The 18,029-nt window shown below is 48.0% G+C and overlaps 1 protein-coding gene across 1 annotated transcript in view; it reads right to left on the bottom strand.

Moving 5' to 3' along the window:
• Nucleotides 1-7,163: 7,163 nt before the first annotated feature.
• Nucleotides 7,164-18,029, bottom strand: part of LOC134966751 (uncharacterized) — a 254,429-nt gene continuing 243,563 nt past the window's right edge. The window contains exons 10-11 of the mRNA XM_063943737.1: nucleotides 12,279-12,492; nucleotides 7,164-7,564 (exon numbers count right to left, since the gene is read on the bottom strand). Of these exons, the coding sequence (XP_063799807.1) occupies nucleotides 12,295-12,492 (198 nt within the window). The 3' untranslated portion in view covers nucleotides 7,164-7,564; nucleotides 12,279-12,294. The remainder of the gene's footprint in view (nucleotides 7,565-12,278; nucleotides 12,493-18,029) is intronic.

Genomic DNA, 18,029 nt, shown 5'->3' with positions numbered 1-18,029 from the left:
GAGACTGGGCACATCTAAAGAAAGCTTTAGGACTAACTGGTGTGCACTGGCTCCTCCCCCTATGACCCTCCTCCAAGCCTCAGTTAGGATACTGTGCCCGGACGAGCGTACACAATAAGGAAGGATATTGAATCCCGGGTAAGACTCATACCAGCCACACCAATCACACCGTACAACTTGTGATCTGAACCCAGTTAACAGTATGATAACAGAGGAGCCTCTGAAAAGATGTCTCACTACAACAATAACCCGATTTTTGTAACAATAACTATGTACAAGTATTGCAGACAATCCGCACTTGGGATGGGCGCCCAGCATCCACTACGGACTATGAGAAATAGAATTATCGGTAAGTAAATTCTTATTTTCTCTAACGTCCTAAGTGGATGCTGGGGACTCCGTAAGGACCATGGGGATTATACCAAAGCTCCCAAACGGGCGGGAGAGTGCGGATGACTCTGCAGCACCGAATGAGAGAACTCCAGGTCCTCCTCAGCCAGGGTATCAAATTTGTAGAATTTAGCAAACGTGTTTGCCCCTGACCAAGTAGCTGCTCGGCAAAGTTGTAAAGCCGAGACCCCTCGGGCAGCCGCCCAAGATGAGCCCACTTTCCTTGTGGAGTGGGCATTTACAGATTTTTGGCTGTGGCAGGCCTGCCACAGAATGTGCAAGCTGAATTGTACTACAAATCCAACGAGCAATAGTCTGCTTAGAAGCAGGAGCACCCAGCTTGTTGGGTGCATACAGGATAAACAGCGAGTCAGATTTCCTGACTCCAGCCGTCCTGGAAACATATATTTTCAGGGCACTGACAACGTCTAGCAACTTGGATTCCTCCAAATCCCTAGTAGCAGCAGGCACCACAATAGGTTAGTTCAGGTGAAAACGCTGGAACCACCTTAGGGAGAAACTGAGGACGAGTCCTCAATTCCGCCCTGTCCGAATGGAAAATCAGATAAGGGCTTTTACAGGATAAAGCCGCCAATTCTGACACGCGCCTGGCCCAGGCCAGGGCCAACAGCATGACCACTTTCCATGTGAGGTATTTTAACTCCACAGATTTAAGTGGTTCAAACCAATGTGACTTTTGGAACCCAAACTACATTGAGATCCCAAATTGCCACTGGAGGCACAAAAGGAGGCTGTATATGCAGTACCCCTTTTACAAACGTCTGAACTTCAGGGACTGAAGCTAGTTCTTTTTTGGAAGAAAATTGACAGGGCCGAAATCTGAACCTTAATGGACCCCAATTTCAGGCCCATAGACACTCCTGTTTGCAGGAAATGTAGGAATCGACCCAGTTGAATTTCCTCCGTCGGGCCTTACTGGCCTCGCACTACGCAACATATTTTCGCCAATTGCGGTGATAATGTTTTTGCGGTTACATCCTTCCTGGCTTTAGATCAGGATATGGATGACTTCATCCGGAATGCCTTTTTTCCTTCAGGATCCGGTGTTCAACCGGCATGCCGTCAAACGCAGCCGCGGTAAGTCTTGGAACAGACAGGGTCCTTGCTGGAGCAGGTCCCTTCTTAGAGGTAGAGGCCACGGATCCTCCGTGAGCATCTCTTGAAGTTCCGGTTACCAAGTCCTTCTTGGCCAATCCGGAGCCACGAATATAGTGCTTTCTCCTCTCCATCTTATCAATCTCAGTACCTTGGGTATGAGAGGCAGAGGAGGGAACACATACACTGACTGGTACACCCACGGTGTTACCAGAGCGTCTACAACTATTGCCTGAGGGTCTCTTGACCTGGCGCAATACCTGTCGAGTTTTTTAATCATGTGGACGACTTCTGGGTGAAGTCCCCACTCTCCCGGGTGGAGGTCGTGCTGAGGAAGTCTGCTTCCCAGTTGTCCACTCCCGGAATGAATACTGTTGACAGTGCTATCACATGATTTTCCGCCCAGCGAAGAATCCCTGCAGCTTCTGCCATTGCCCTCCTGCTTCTTGTGCCACCCTGTCTGTTTACGTGGGTGACTGCCATGATATTGTCCGACTGGATCAACACCGGCTGACCTTGAAGCAGAGGTCTTGCTAAGCTTAGAGCATTGTAAATGGCCCTTAGCTTCAGGATATTTATGTGAAGTGATGTCTCCAGGCTTGACCCTAAGCCCTGGATATTCCTTCCCTGTGTGACTGCTCCCCAGCCTCGCAGGCTGGCATCCGTGGTCACCAGGACCCAGTCCTGAATGCCGAATCTGCGGCCCTCTAGAAGATGAGCACTCTGCAACCACCACAGGATGGATACCCTTGTCCTTGGTGACAGGGTTATCCGCTGATGCATCTGAAAATGCGACCCGGACCATTTGTCCAGTAGGTTCCACTGGAAAGTTCTTGCGTGGAATCTAACGAATGGGATTGCTTCGTAGGAAGCCACCATTTTTACCCAGAACCCTTGTGCATTGATGCACTGAGACTTGGTTCGGTTTTAGGAGGTTCCTGACTAGCTCGGATAACTCCCTGGCTTTCTCTTCCGGGAGAAACACCTTTTTTCTGGACTGTGTCCAGGAACATCCCTAGGAAACAGAAGACAAGTCGTCGGAACCAGCTGCGATTTTGGAATATTGAGAATCCAATCGTGCTGCTGCAACACTACCTGAGATAGTGCTACACCGACTTCCAACTGTTCCCTGGATCTTACCCTTATCAGGGAATCGTCCAAGTAAGGGATAACTAAAATTCCCTTCCTTCGAAGGGATATCATTTCGGCCATTACCTTGGTAAAGACCCGGGGTGCCGTGGACCATCCCTACGGCAGCGTCTGAACTGATAGTGACAGTTCTGTACCATAACCTGAGGTACCCTTGGTGAGAAGGGTAAATTTTGACATGAAGGGAAGCATCCTTGATGTCCCGAGACATCATGTAGTCCCCTTCTTCCAGGTTCGCAATCACTGCTCTGAGTGACTCAATCTTGAATTTGAACCTCTGTATGTAAGTGTTCAAAGATTTTAGATTTTGATTTAGAATCGGTCTCACCGAGCCGTCTGGCTTCGGTACCACAATAGTGTGGAATAATACCCCGTTCCCTGTTGCAGGAGGGGTACCTTGATTATCACCTGCTGGGAATACAGCTTGTGAATGGCTTCCAAAACTGCCTCCCTGTCAGAGGGAGACGTCGGTAAAGCCGACTTTTGGAAACGGCGAGGGGGAGACGTCTCGAATTCCAATATGTACCCTTGAGATTTTACCTGAAGGATCCAGGGGTTTACTTGCGAGTGAGCCCACTGCGCACTGAAATTAATTGAGAACGGGCCCCCACCGTGCCTGAGCTTGTAAGGCCCTAGCGTCATACTGAGGGCTTGGCAGAGGCGGGAAAGGGTTTCTGTTCCTGGGAACTGGCTAATCTCTTCAGCCTTTTTCCTCTCCCTCTGTCACGAGCAGAAAAGAGGAACCTTTTGTCCGCTTGCCAACAAAGGACTGCGCCTGATAATACGGCGTCTTATTTTGAGAGGCGACCTGGGGTACAAACGTGGATTTCCCAGTTGTTGCCGTGGCCACCAGGTCTAAAAGACCGACCCCAAATGTCCCTTTTCAAAGGCAATACTTCCAAATGCCGTTTGGAATCCGCATCACCTGACCATTTTACTGGTAGAATTGGACAACGCACTTATACTTGATGCCAGTCGGCAAATATTCCGCTGTGCATCATGCATATATAGAAATGCATCTTTTAAATGCTCTATAGGCAATAATATACTATCCTTATCTAGGATATCAATATTTCCAGTCAGGGAATCCGACCATGCCAACCCAGCACTGCACCTCCAGGCTGAGGCGATTGCTGGTCGCAGTATAACACCAGTATGTGTGTGAATACATTTTTGGATACCCTCCTGCTTTCTATCAGCAGGATCCTTAGGGGCGGCCATCTCATGAGAGGGTAGAGCCCTTGTTCTTACAAGCGTGTGAGCGCCTTAACCCCCCTAGGGGGTGTTTCCCAACGCACCCTAACCTCTGGCGGGAAAGGGTATACAGCCAATACTTTTTAAGAAATTATCAATTGTTATCGGGGGGAAACCCACGCATCATTACACACCTCATTTTATTTCTCAGATTCAGGAAAACTACAGGTAGTTTTTCCCTCACCGAACATAATACCCCTTTTTGGTGGTACTCGTATTATCAGAAATGTATAAAACATTTTCCATTGTCTCAATCATGTAACGTGTGGCCCTACTGGAAATCACGGTTGTCTCTTCACCGTCGACACAGGAGTCAGTATCCGTGTCGGCGTCTGTATCTGCCATCTGAGGTAACGGGCGCTTTAGAGCCCCTGACGGCCTATGAGACGTCTGGACAGGCACAAGCTGAGTAGCCGGCTGTCTCATGTCAACCACTGTTTGTTTGTTTTATACAGAGCTGACACTGTCACGTAATTTTCAACAGTACATCCACTCAGGTGTCGACCCCCTAGGTGGTGACATCACTGTTACAGACACTCTGCTCCGTCTCCACATCATTTTTCTCCTCATACATGTCGACACAAACGTACCGACACACAGCACACACACAGGGAATGCTCTGATAGAGGACAGGACCCCACTAGCCCTTTGGGGAGACAGAGGGAGAGTATGCCAGCACACACCAGAGCGCTATATATATATACAGGGATAACCTTATATAAGTGTTTTTCCCCTTATAGCTGCTGTATTTTTAATACTGCGCGTAATTAGTGCCCCCCTCTCTTTTTTAACCCTTTCTGTAGTGTAGTGACTGCAGGGGAGAGCCAGGGAGCTTCCCTCCAACGGAGCTGTGAGGGAAAATGGCGCCAGTGTGCTGAGGAGATAGGCTCCGCCCCCTTCTCGGCGGCCTTATCTCCCGTTTTTCTGTGTATTCTGGCAGGGGTTAAATTCATCCATATAGCCCAGGAGCTATATGTGATGCATTTTTTGCCATCCAAGGTGTTTTTATTGCGTCTCAGGGCGCCCCCCCCAGCGCCCTGCACCCTCAGTGACCGGAGTGTGAAGTGTGCTGAGAGCAATGGCGCACAGCTGCAGTGCTGTGCGCTACCTTATTGAAGACAGGAACGTCTTCTGCCGCCGATTTTTCCGGACCTCTTCGCTCTTCTGGCTCTGTAAGGGGGCCGGCGGCGCGGCTCCGGGACCCATCCAGGCTGGGCCTGTGATCGTCCCTCTGGAGCTAATGTCCAGTAGCCAAGAAGCCCAATCCACTCTGCACGCAGGTGAGTTCGCTTCTTCTCCCCTTAGTCCCTCGATGCAGTGAGCCTGTTGCCAGCAGGTCTCACTGAAAATAACAAACCTAAACTAAAACTTTCACTAAGAAGCTCAGGAGAGCCCCTAGTGTGCACCCTTCTCGTCGGGCACAGAAATCTAACTGAGGCTTGGAGGAGGGTCATAGGGGGAGGAGCCAGTGCACACCAGTTAGTCCTAAAGCTTTCTTTAGATGTGCCCAGTCTCCTGCGGAGCCGCTATTCCCCATGGTCCTTACGGAGTCCCCAGCATCCACTTAGGACGTTAGAGAAATTAGAGTTTTACTAAACCAGCCCCACAACAAGCTGCATCTGTGATGTCCTTATGACAATGGTAAAACTCGTGCTATTGTCTATTGCAGGCGAAGCCGCCCTGTGTTACTTTCTACACAAACGCTGATTGTGCGTCAGAAAGGACACGTGCATGCTTGGCTAGGCGGCATGGGGGCATTAGTGGGTGCGACCCCCACTGACCTGCCGGTTTCCCCTTGCACAACATGCCCACAGTTATGTAACATGTAGGGAAGACTGGCGTGAGACTGGGGGAGAGAATGGGGCGGAAGGAAATAATCTCCGGGTGGAATTATCCTATAACAAAGAAAACGCAGAAATGCAGGAAATTATTTTATTTTCATTATTAGAAGCGATTGATTTATAAACCCTCTAATAAGATTTACATTATTAGAAGCGATTGATTTATAAACCCTCTAATAAGATTTACATTATTAGAAGCAAATGATTTGTAAACCCTCTAATAAGAAATGTCTAAGTGACTGTCCCGGGAATGACGGAGGAGCGAATACGGAACATTGTACCAAGTTCTTGTTGGATATTACTGTAATACGTCCGGCTGAGCTGTCATCTGTGTCTGATTGTTTTACATTGGAAGATTCTGTATCATACGGTTTGTTTTTGTAATAAATGAGTTTTCTTTCTGACTTGTCCTCACTTTGTATTTATTAACGTCTATTTGTGAGCCAGGGTCACCGTACAAGTGTTTGGCGAGTGGGGCTGTGATGTCATTACAAATGATGGTTGGACCGCGTGCCGCTTGCTGCGTTTCCGTGCATGTGCGTGCACGTGACAAAGCACACAGCCTGTATATAAGAACGGCTGATATATATATATATATATATATATATATATATACGAGCTGCAGTGAAATCAGCCATTGTAGCCTATGATACATCATTTGTTATTGCAGCCATCAGAAATGATAATTCTCAGGTCTAAAACCTTTATAATGAATGCCTCATCGATTGATTGATTGATTGATTGATTGATTGATTGATTCTGGAGCTTAGTTGGGGACTGGTTACCATGTAAATGCATTTATTGTGTCTTAAGTTATTGATGTGTATCGGTGAAAGACTCAGATTCTCCAGAATATGGTAATCTGTTCCTCCATGTGCCGACCCCGACCTTGTGACATTATGACGATGGTATGGGACCGCTGGGACCAGGAGGGAGCTGATGGCCTGAAGCCCCCTTGGGTCGCTCTAGGTGGCTCTCTAGGCTGCAATCTGATGTTGCCCCCTGCGCCACCACTCTCCCACCCCTAGTGACAGCCCTGGTTTGCAGTAACACATTTTCTTGTCATTTTTTTTTCCTCTCAATCGGAGATTTTTATTTATTTATTATTATTGACTTTTTTGTAATTGCTAAAATCTAATTGCTTGCAATAAGTGAGATGCGTCTATCTGAGAATCTCCCTGACACACCCATGTAATTATACCGTGTAACTAATGCAGCGATGACAGTAATAATGACACAGAGGAAACGTGCGGAGGATTCTGGAACGCGGGAGTAATAAAGACACGTACGCGGATTACCATACAGCTGCCTGGGGTCTGTTTTTCCAATCTATCAGCACATAATATTTTCCATGAAAACAAAGCAGATGATTAGGGCGAGAGCGGGGAGCAAATGATTACAGACGGCAGAGGGGGGCGTCCTGATTTCTTTATTGCAGAAAAGCATGAAGGGAACAGGAGATATAAATAATTAATAAATCAATATGTTGTATTCTTGCGGAAGGAGCATGCACACAAAGAGCAAGTACCTGTCACAGAGCAGAAGTGATAATTAGCAAGCACGGGGAGCGGGAACAAAGCCACGCAGCGCAGAGCTCATGTAACAGGAGACGGAGAGGAACAGAAAGCAACCACAGGAGATGCAACTATGCCACGGAACATGAAACCACACACACAATCTTCCGGGGACCACAGGCGGGTGTTCCCTGGCCACAGGAGGGCCGTACAGGAGGGCATATCTCAGATGGCGAAACCGTCCCCTCTCCGCAAAGATGGATCGCATTTGTGGCCCGTGTAACGTCGTCGTAGTGTTACCTGGAAACAGCAACGGAAATACATGTGAATGGGACATTGCATTGTGTTCTGATTATACGTTTATTGTTCCAACACTCCTAAATACTGCAACACAACCATGAGCCTGTGTAATGTGCAAGCCTGGTTTATGGCAGAGGCTACAGGTGGAGGTGGTGGAGGTGCGAGGGAAGGAGTTGGGCTGAGGTTGTGGTGACTGGGCCTACACTTAATATTGTGCCCCCCAGTTTTCCATCACCGCTGAGGTTGTGGCAATTGGGCCTACACTTAATGCTATGCCCCTTAATTTTCCATCACCGCCGAGGTTGTGGCGACCGGGCCTACACTTAATTGCTGTGCCCCCCAGTTTTCCATCACCGCTGAGGTTGGTGATTGTGTCTACACTTGATGTTGTGCCCCCCAGTTTTCCATCATGGCTGAGGTTGTGGCAATTGGGCCTACACTTAATGCTGTGCCCCTTAATTTTCCATCACTGCTGAGGTTGTGGCGACCGAGCCTACACTTAATTGCTGTGCCCCCCAGTTTTCCATCACCGCTGAGGTTGTGGTGATTGGGCCTACACTTAATATTGTGCCCCCCAGTTTTCCATCACCGCCGAGGTTGTGTCGACTGGGCCTACACTTAAAGTTGCGCCCCCCAGTTTTCCATCACCGCTGAGGTTGGGGATTGTGTCTACACTTGATGTTGTGCCCCCCAGTTTTCCATCATAGCTGAGGTTGTAGCAATTGGGCCTACGCTTAATGTTGTGCTCCTTAATTTTCCATCACCGCTGAGGTTGTGGCGACCGGGCCTACACTGAATTGCTGTGCCCCCAGTTTTCCATCACCGCTGAGGTTGGTGATTGTGTCTACACTTAATATTGTGCCCCCCAGTTTTCCATCACCGCTGAGGTTGTGTCGACCGGGCCTACACTTAATGTTGCACCCCCCAGTTTTCCATCACCGCTGAGGTTGGTGATTGTGTCTACACTTGATGTTGTGCCCCCCAGTTTTCCATCATGGCTGAGGTTGTAGCAATTGGGCCTACATTTAATGCTGTGCCCCTTAATTTTCCATCACCACTGAGGTTGTGGCGACCGGGCCTACACTTAATTGCTGTGTCCCCCCAGTTTTCCATCATAGCCGAGGTTGTGGCGACTGGGCCTGCACTTAATATTGTGCCCCTTAGTTTTCCATCACTGCTGAGGTTGTGGCAATTGGGCCTACACTTAATATTGTGCCCCCCAGTTTTCCATCACCGCTGAGGTTGGTGATTGTGTCTACACTTAATATTGTGCCCCCTAGTTTTCTATCACCGCCGAGGTTGGTGATTGTGTCTACACTTAATATTGTGCCCCCCAGTTTTCCATCACCGCTGAGGTTGGTGATTGTGTCTACACTTGATGTTGTGCCCCCCAGTTTTCCATCATGGCTGAGGTTGTAGCAATTGGGCCTACACTTAAAGCTGTGCCCCTTAATTTTCCATCACCGCTGAGGTTGTGGCAACCGGGCCTATACTTAATTGCTGTGCCCCCCAGTTTTCCATCACCGCTGAGGTTGTGGCGACTGGGCCTACACTTAATATTGTGCCCCCCAGTTTTCCATCACCGCTGAGGTTGTGGCGATTGGGCCTACACTTAATGTTATGCCCCTCAGTTTTCCATCACCAATGAGGTTGTGGCCCAGTGCACGAATTAGATGGTGTTTTTCATAGCGTCCAATCAGATTAAATATATAATTTCATACACTGTATCAGATAAATGATAACTAGAAGCTTATTGTGCTATTGGCAAATGCCCCACTGGTCCTCTATAGAAAGTGTGATACTTATCTCCATGGTACAATGGGGACGCCCAGATGGGCGTTTTATTTCTGGTTCCATCGTTTTTAATTTTTTTTATATTAGTAGCCCAAATTTGGTCTCTCACTGCGCAGGTGACAATATATCACACACGCGCATATTTATAGAGACCGGCCAGGACGTAAGTCACCCCACTGCGCTCCGTGCCGGAGAATCACCTGTCTGACTCACGTGAGACTGCCTTACAAACTGCTGCAATAAAGAGATTTGTTTTTATTATAAACTCGCCCTAATACCCCACCGAGCGGTAAATAGGCCCTAAATACTTTCCAATTACCTGTAATGTTAATTTTCTGGCAAGCCAATGACTTATATCACAGACATATACTGTAAATGTAACATACTGCGCAGGAAGCAGGCGATATTAGTGATTGGTCTCTGTACACAAACTAAACATTAATACTCTGCGGATTAGCAACCTGCTTGGAAACAGGCAATTAAAGGAGGTTGCTAAGGGAGAACCTAAATTTGGAAGTGGAATTTCCGTCCACTAGGGAAAGACAGAGATTCCTGGATAATTAATGACCTTGTTACGATCTGCACAAAACTGGGACGCTGGAACCTTTAGAGGAAAGAAACCGCTTTAATTGACAACATGGGTATTTAATGGACTATTATGATGCAACTAATTTTAGACGTAACAGTCACATTATCTGTGTAGCAACAAGTGGAAGATGCGTCTAGCTGAGGACAGGGAATAGGGCGCACCTGTACTCTGTATGAGAGGAAAGAGCTGGCCTTCCTGTTAGGGTATCCTATAGGAACACAGGGGGACCTGCGTACTATGGTGCCGACCTATACTGTACTACAAACAGAACAAAGGGGGTCATTCCGAGTTGATCACTCGATAGCTACTTTTAGCAGCCGTGCAAACGCATAGTCGCCGCCCACGGGGGAGTGTGTTTTTACTTTGCAGGAGTGCGAACCTCTGTGCAGCCGAGCTCTGCAAAAACATTTTGTGCAGTTTCTGAGTAACTCTGGACTTACTCAGCCGCTGCGATCACTTCAGCCTGTCCGGGCCCGGAATTGACGTCAGACACCCGCCCTGCAAACGCCCGGACACGTCTGCGTTTTCCCTACTACTCCCAGAGTCAGTTGACACCCATAAACGCCCTCTTTCTGTCAATCTCCTTGCGTTCGGCTGTGCGAATGGATTTTTCGCTAGATCCATTGCACAGCAACAATGCTCTTTGTACCCATACGACGTGCCTGCGTATTGCGCCGCATGCGCAGTTTTGCCGGGTTTTTTTACCTGATCGCTGCGAAAATCTGCAGCGAGCGATCAACTCGGAATGACCCCCCAAAATCTCAGTGGTTGCTACGGGTTACGGCCTGGTTTCTGAAGCTACCTGTGCATCCCTTGAATGGACGCCAATGTATTAAAATATTTTCAGGAACATTAATCAGGCGGCAGCGGCTCCGTGTAGCGACTGCAGCCAGAGCAGTTCTATGTGTCAGGTGCATGTCAGGGATGGTGCATGACTCCAAATACCCCTCTCCTCCAAACCGAATCAGGCAGCACATTGCAGCAGGACAGGACGCACCTGCGGTTCATGGAGACCGGCATACGCGCCTGTTAGACCACCTGCATATACGCTGCTGATAATATCTGGGCGGCTCATTCTCCAGTCAAGTATAAAATGCACAGAAGTAATATAAGCCGCTGTCAGGCCACGATGCTGTAAGCGGAACCACAGCAGCAGGTGCCTGTCATCACCTCCCTAATTACTGTCTGGGATGAGACAGATCTCTGGCAGACATCCAGACAATGTATAAGACCACGGTTGTGAGTTGTCGCCTGTAGGTATTTACATATTACGCTGGCAGCTGAATGTTATATAACGGGAATATTAGGGCGGTGTGCCGCTAAAGATTGCAACTCCTGTGGTTACAGAGCGCAGCAGATGGGCACTCACTGAGGAAGGACGGCTGACAGGTAACGTATAAGGGGGGGTGACACATAATGTTCTCCAATGGGACTTTACAGACAGAAGATCTCGCAGTTTCCCGTCGGTTTGGGTTTAGTAAATCCGTGTATTGCAAAACTGCTGCTTCGTAAATATCCCTATACAGTATCTTCCTCCTATACAGTAGCTCAGATGGACATGACAAGGATCCTGAGCCAGGGCCCGGTAAGTCTGACTAGTGATGTCACAGCAAGGCGGGAATAACTGGAATGTCCTGCTTTGCAATTTCAACTCTTTGACGCACATCATAATGCACCTGATTAAGTCTGAATTCTGCTTACCGCCAAGTAAAATAGTCGCTTCTTGACGCAACTTATAAAAAAAAAAGGCGTCTGATTTAGGTTTAAGGTTCCACTTGTTACAGTAAGTTCAATTAAAAGGAAAAGGCATTTTGAGAACAGCTAAAGTTTGCAGTACTGTGGATTTAAATTGTCCTCACACGGAGTTAAATAAGCCCCGCATTGTACCAGGAGTAGAAGATTATTTATGTTCAAAATCCTCAAATCACAGAAACAAACATAAATAAGTTTTATAGAAAACCAGCGGAACAAGCGTCTCCGCGGGACTGAGTTATTGTGGTAATCTTTAGTAAATGTGACTTTTAGGATGAATGATTTCCCAATATTCTGCAGCAGCAACAAAAGAGAAACATTTTATAAAACACGGTGCTCATTTTCCACTGCGGCAATACTTCAGCATATATTACTCCTCTGTCCGCCTCCGCCACCCAATAATGACCGATGACGGAGGTGAAATATAACAAACTGGAAATGAAGACGTTATATATTGATGTTATATTATGCGACGGTTGCAGATGTACAGAGTGACGACGACGACGGCGGCTAGAACACAGTAAGGACTGCTCGGAAGACTGACGCTGGTCTCACAGGGAAGGTTCTCTTTATACTGACCTCATTATAACCCGGCCTAGTCTCCTTCGTGCTCTCCCGTCGCGCTGCCATCTTTGTCGTCTTTGTGTTTCAGGTCTTTATCGCCACTTTTCATCTTCTTCCTGGTCATGTGACCACGGAAACCAGCCTGGATTTTGGCAGCCGCCGCGTTGGCGTCCGGGTCATCAAGGTCGATGTCCAGGGCTTCTTCAGGCTGCTTCCTGCAGGCTTCGCTCTGCGGAACAAAACAATCCAACATTAACACAAATCGCCCCTGATAGGGCCACACGTTGTGCTACACAGTCACCGGGTCCCCGGGGCAGAGAAGACCTGGACCAATTTGTTGCACAAGGCAAGATTTTTGCCGGTGCTCCTTAAAGTGCGGCCAATCCAACCGCCATGTCTGCTGGGCACCCCACAATAACAACAGAACCCTAGGCATTTAGCTATGTGGCCTATGGTCAGGGCCGGCTCTGCGAGCAGGACCCAGTAATGCTAAGTCACCCTCCCGAGAACAGAGCGGTGTCGCTTCTGGGTGTACACGGGTCAGGCACTTGTGTAGTTATGAGCAAAGAGACCATGAGGGTGGAGCGCATTGTGGAACCCCACGGCAAGCTCTGCTTTGGGGCTCGGCTGTAATAGGCGCCACCTCTGCTGGCAACCGTTACTCTGACACCTGCCTGCACTGTTACTGTAGTGCCAGGAGAGGGCGCTGCCAGCTATAACACAGTTGGGGAGAAAGAATCCTCACTTGCGTGGTATGGCCGCTATAGCAACAGCTCACAGTTCTGAGACTTGAGCAGATTATTTCAGGCAGGCTTATATCGCTCTGGGACCGAAAGGGGGTGTAATAAAAAGTATGATTCAGCTATAGGGTTATAATGATGCTTTTAAAGATGTTAAATTACATTAAAAAAAAATACACGCATCCACTCCCCGCGCTATGAACATTACGTAACACCCGTCGCAAATACAGCAGGGACAGGTAAGACGTGGGGTTGTGCAAAGACAGGGAACAAGGTGGAAGGGACAGGAGGGAGATAATGTTATGTAAAATGAAGGAGAGAGATAGTGTAGGAACTTGTGGCCATTACAGATCAAACAAAGTGTGGCGCTGAGATTTTCCATGACTCCCCGGCCAGCAGAGGTGGCGTCTCACTCACTAATGACCACTCCGCGCCACTCACATTTGCGCTGCTTATACAAATTTAATGCTGCTCAGCTGTGAATAAAGTTTCTCCTTTTAATCCCTCAGTTTAACCAATGATCAAAGTACATTGTTCAATTAGCGTCTCCCGACGTGAGCTGTTTTACCAGAAAATAAAAATTTTAAAGGTCACTTGGCTTCTTCTAAAGTGGAAAGAGCTGTCGGGAGTGGTGGGCGCAGCCACCATGGGGCATATTTTTATTAACAATCTCGAAAATTGGCCAAAACGTACAGTCTAATATGGCAACGGTATAAGAAGTTATAACGTCGCAATGCATCAACCATCCGGAGCCGGGAAAGCCTCTCCGTGAACGTGTTTGTTGCAGCAAAGATCTGCGGTGTCCAAAATACATCGCACCAGTCAGATTTCCCCATTTCAGAACGAACGTGCGAATGTGCTGAATCGAGTTCAGGAGGAGGCATAAATATAATATTATACCGTTGTTAGAACATATCTTCTGTATTATAGCTTTAATAAATGTAAATGATTTTAAAAATTCCTAAAAAAACCCGCAGTTTCCACATATTTTTCATAAAAATTTGCTTGATAAATATGCCCCAATACAGCTCTAACAAGTCTCTATGGACAATGACTGTTCTTTGGAAAGTTGCCTGCCCTGCCCTCTGGTTGTACTGGGCTCATTCATTGTTTGCCGCCTGTCCTGACCTTCATGTTTTCAACCTTTTTTTTTTTTTTTTTTTTTATCCTTGCCTGTGTTGTAACTTGTGTTATTTCTCTATTCGCACAGCCCAAGGTTTTACAGTTCAAGAATATGCATCTAAACCAAGTACACAGAACCTGGGGCAAACAAGTACCAATGGGGAAAGAGGGCAGCTCCAGGTGGATAGGCTCGACGAGCCGGGTTGTAGAGTCAGCGCGTCAGGTGTATCTGGAAAAGGTGTAGTAACTCTGCTTTCATTTTCTAGACAGCATTAGACAAAGCCCCACACACACTGGTTCCAGATATAAGGGCTGGTTACATACAGTATGTCCAACATGGCCGCATGTGGCGTTTTCTTCTACCAGTAACGCTTAGCACATGTAGAACATGGTTATAAACAAATAGCTCCCCCTGCATAGCAATCCTAGTAATGACCCAATGTAGATATTTATTATGTTGCCCACAGTACAGTGCAGAGCCCATATTCTGGTGTCTACAGTACAGTGCAGAGCTCATATTCTGATGTCCACAGTACAGTGCAGAGCCCATATTCTGGTGTCCATAGTACAGTGCAGAGCCCATATTCTGGTGTCCTCAGTACAGTACAGAGCCCATATTCTGGTGTCTACAGTACAGTGCAGAGCCCATATTCTGGTGTCCACAGTACAGTGCAGAGCCCATATTCTGGTGTCTACAGTACAGTGCAGAGCCCATATTCTGGTGTCCACAGTACAGTGCAGAGCCCATATTCTGGTGTCCTCAGTACAGTACAGAGCCCATATTCTGGTGTCCACAGTACAGTGCAGAGCCCATATTCTGGTGTCTACAGTACAGTGCAGAGCCCATATTTTGGTGTCCACAGTACAGTGCAGAGCCCATATTCTGGTGTCTACAGTACAGTGCAGAGCTCATATTCTGATGTCCACAGTACAGTGCAGAGCCCATGTTCTGGTGTCTACAGTACAGTGCAGAGCCCATATTCTGGTGTCTACAGTACAGTGCAGAGCCCATATTCTGGTGTCTACAGTACAGTGCAGAGCTCATATTCTGATGTCCACAGTACAGTGCAGAGCCCATGTTCTGGTGTCTACAGTACAGTGCAGAGCCCATATTCTGGTGTCCACAGTACAGTGCAGAGCCCATATTCTGGTGTCCTCAGTACAGTACAGAGCCCATATTCTGGTGTCTACAGTACAGTGCAGAGCCCTTATTCTGGTGTCTACAGTACAGTGCCCATATTCTGGTGTCTACAGTACAGTGCAGAGCCCATATTCTGGTGTCTACAGTACAGTGCAGAGCCCATATTCTGGTGTCCTCAGTACAGTACAGAGCTCATATTCTGGTGTCTACAGTACAGTGCAGAGCCCATATTCTGGTGTCCTCAGTACAGTGCAGAGCCCATATTCTGGTGTCCACAGTACAGTGCAGAGCCCATATTCTGGTGTCCACAGTACAGTGCAGAGCCCATATTCTGGTGTCCACTGTACAGTGCAGAGCCCATATTCTGGTGTCTACAGTACAGTGCAGAGCCCATATTCTGGTGTCCACAGTACAGTGCAGAGCCCATATTCTGGTGTCCACAGTACAGTGCAGAGCCCATATTCTGGTGTCCACAGTACAGTTCAGAGCCCATATTCTGGTGTCCACAGTACAGTGCAGAGCCCATATTCTGGTGTCCACAGTACAGTGCAGAGCCCATATTCTGGTGTCAGTACAGTGCAGAGCCCATATTCTGGTGTCCACAGTACAGTGCAGAGCTCATATTCTGGTGTCTACACTACAGTGCAGAGCTCATATTCTGGTGTCCACAGTACAGTGCAGAGCTCATATTCTGGTGTCTACACTACAGTGCAGAGCCCATATTCTGGTGTCCACAGTACAGTGCAGAGCCCATATTCTGGTGTCTACAGTACAGTGCAGAGCCCATAATCTGGTGTCCACAGTACAGTGCAGAGCCCATATTCTGGTGTCCACAGTACAGTGCAGAGCCCATATTCTGGTGTCCACAGTACAGTGCAGAGCCCATATTCTGGTGTCTACAGTACAGTGCAGAGCCCATATTCTGGTGTCCACAGTACAGTGCAGAGCTCATATTCTGGTGTCTACACTACAGTGCAGAGCCCGGAAACAACAGTTCAGTGTGTGGAGCAGCAATATTAACCTCCCCCATGGTTACAAAATAGGATCAGAGCTTAGTGATGGAATAGACAGGAGATACGATCGGTCTGTGTGACTGTACAATGTGTGACTTAGCCGGACACTCTACAGTCACATGATAAAGACGATCGGTCTGTGTGACTGTACAATGTGTGACTTAGCCGGACACTCTACAGTCATATGATAAAGTAAAGACGATCGGTCTGTGTGACTGTACAATGTGTGAGTTAGCTGGACACTCTACAGTCACATGATAAAGACGATCGGTCTGTGTGACTGTACAATGTGTGACTTAGCCGGACACTCTACAGTCATATGATAAAGTAAAGACGATCGGTCTGTGTGACTGTACAATGTGTGAGTTAGCTGGACACTCTACAGTCATATGATAAAGACGATCGGTCTGTGTGACTGTACAATGTGTGACTTAGCCGGACACTCTACAGTCATATGATAAAGTAAAGACGATCGGTCTGTGTGACTGTACAATGTGTGAGTTAGCTGGACACTCCACCATCATATAATAAAGACGATCGGTCTGTGTGACTGTACAATGTGTGACTTAGCTGGACACTCCACCATCATATAATAAAGACGATCGGTCTGTGTGACTGTACAATGTGTGACTTAGCCGGATACTCTACAGCAGTGTTTCCCAACCGCGGCCCTCAAGGCACACTAACAGTCCTGGTTTTAGTGCTATCCAGGCTTGAACACAGGTGACTTAATTAGTAGCTCAGTTATTTTGATTTAACCATCTGCGCTGAAGCCTGGATATCACTAAAACCTGCACTGTTGGTGTGCCTTGAGGACCGCGGTTGGGAATGCCTGCTCTACAGTCATATGATAAAGATGATCGGTCTGTGTGACTGTACAATGTGTAACTTAGCTGGTCACTCTACCGTCATATGATAAAGATGATCATCATACCTCCCAACTTTCTATTCCCCCAAGGAGGGACTTCTCGCGCGGCGCTGAAAAAGGGGCGTGGCCTCACACGGGTGACACACTCGCGCGCCACGCCCCCAATTTTAATCACAGTGGGGGCGTGGTCAGCGCTCTCTGTGAGCTGCTGGCCATGCCCCCAGTCCCTCTGCCTTACTGGAATAGACGCTGTGCGCATGCGCACTGCGTCTATTCACCGCTGCTCTGCTCTGAACTGAGCAGAGCAGCGAGTGATAGGGAGCCTCCCAACTGCCCCCCGCGCGGCCCGCAGGAGGGACAGCGGGACAGACCCAAGAAAACGGGACTGTCCAGCGAAAATCGGGGCAGTTGGGAGGTATGGCTCAGTCTGTGTGACTGTACAATGTGTGACTTAGCTGGTCACTCCACCATCTCCTATATAATAGCCCAGATCTGTGATTCTGTGCCTGTGTGGATAACGCTGGGCGTGGCTAGGAGCTCTCATTGGGTTATCAGCAGGTCTATCACACCCAGTCCACAGCTGATTGGGCAAGAAACGCCCTCCCACACAGGTTACATCCAATGGGAGGCTCTGCCCTTTGGCTGCTGTGTTTTCACAGAGCAGGATTAGCAATGGGACTGATGGAGCTGCAGCTCCAGGCCCATACCCCAAAATAGGCACACTGCATCTGCAGCAACACACCCTCCAATACTTTACACATAAACATTGATACACATTCGAAAAGGGGGCGTGGCCACGCCCCTTTTCCTATACTTTCAATAGCAGCTTGGAGAGTCAAAAATCGGTACAGACCATAAAAAAGGTCCTGTACCTGCCAAAAA

The sequence above is a fragment of the Pseudophryne corroboree genome, chromosome 10 (genome assembly GCF_028390025.1).
Source record: "Pseudophryne corroboree isolate aPseCor3 chromosome 10, aPseCor3.hap2, whole genome shotgun sequence".
NCBI classification, from domain to species: domain Eukaryota; kingdom Metazoa; phylum Chordata; class Amphibia; order Anura; family Myobatrachidae; genus Pseudophryne; species Pseudophryne corroboree.
This window is presented reverse-complemented; position numbering and strand designations above follow the sequence as displayed.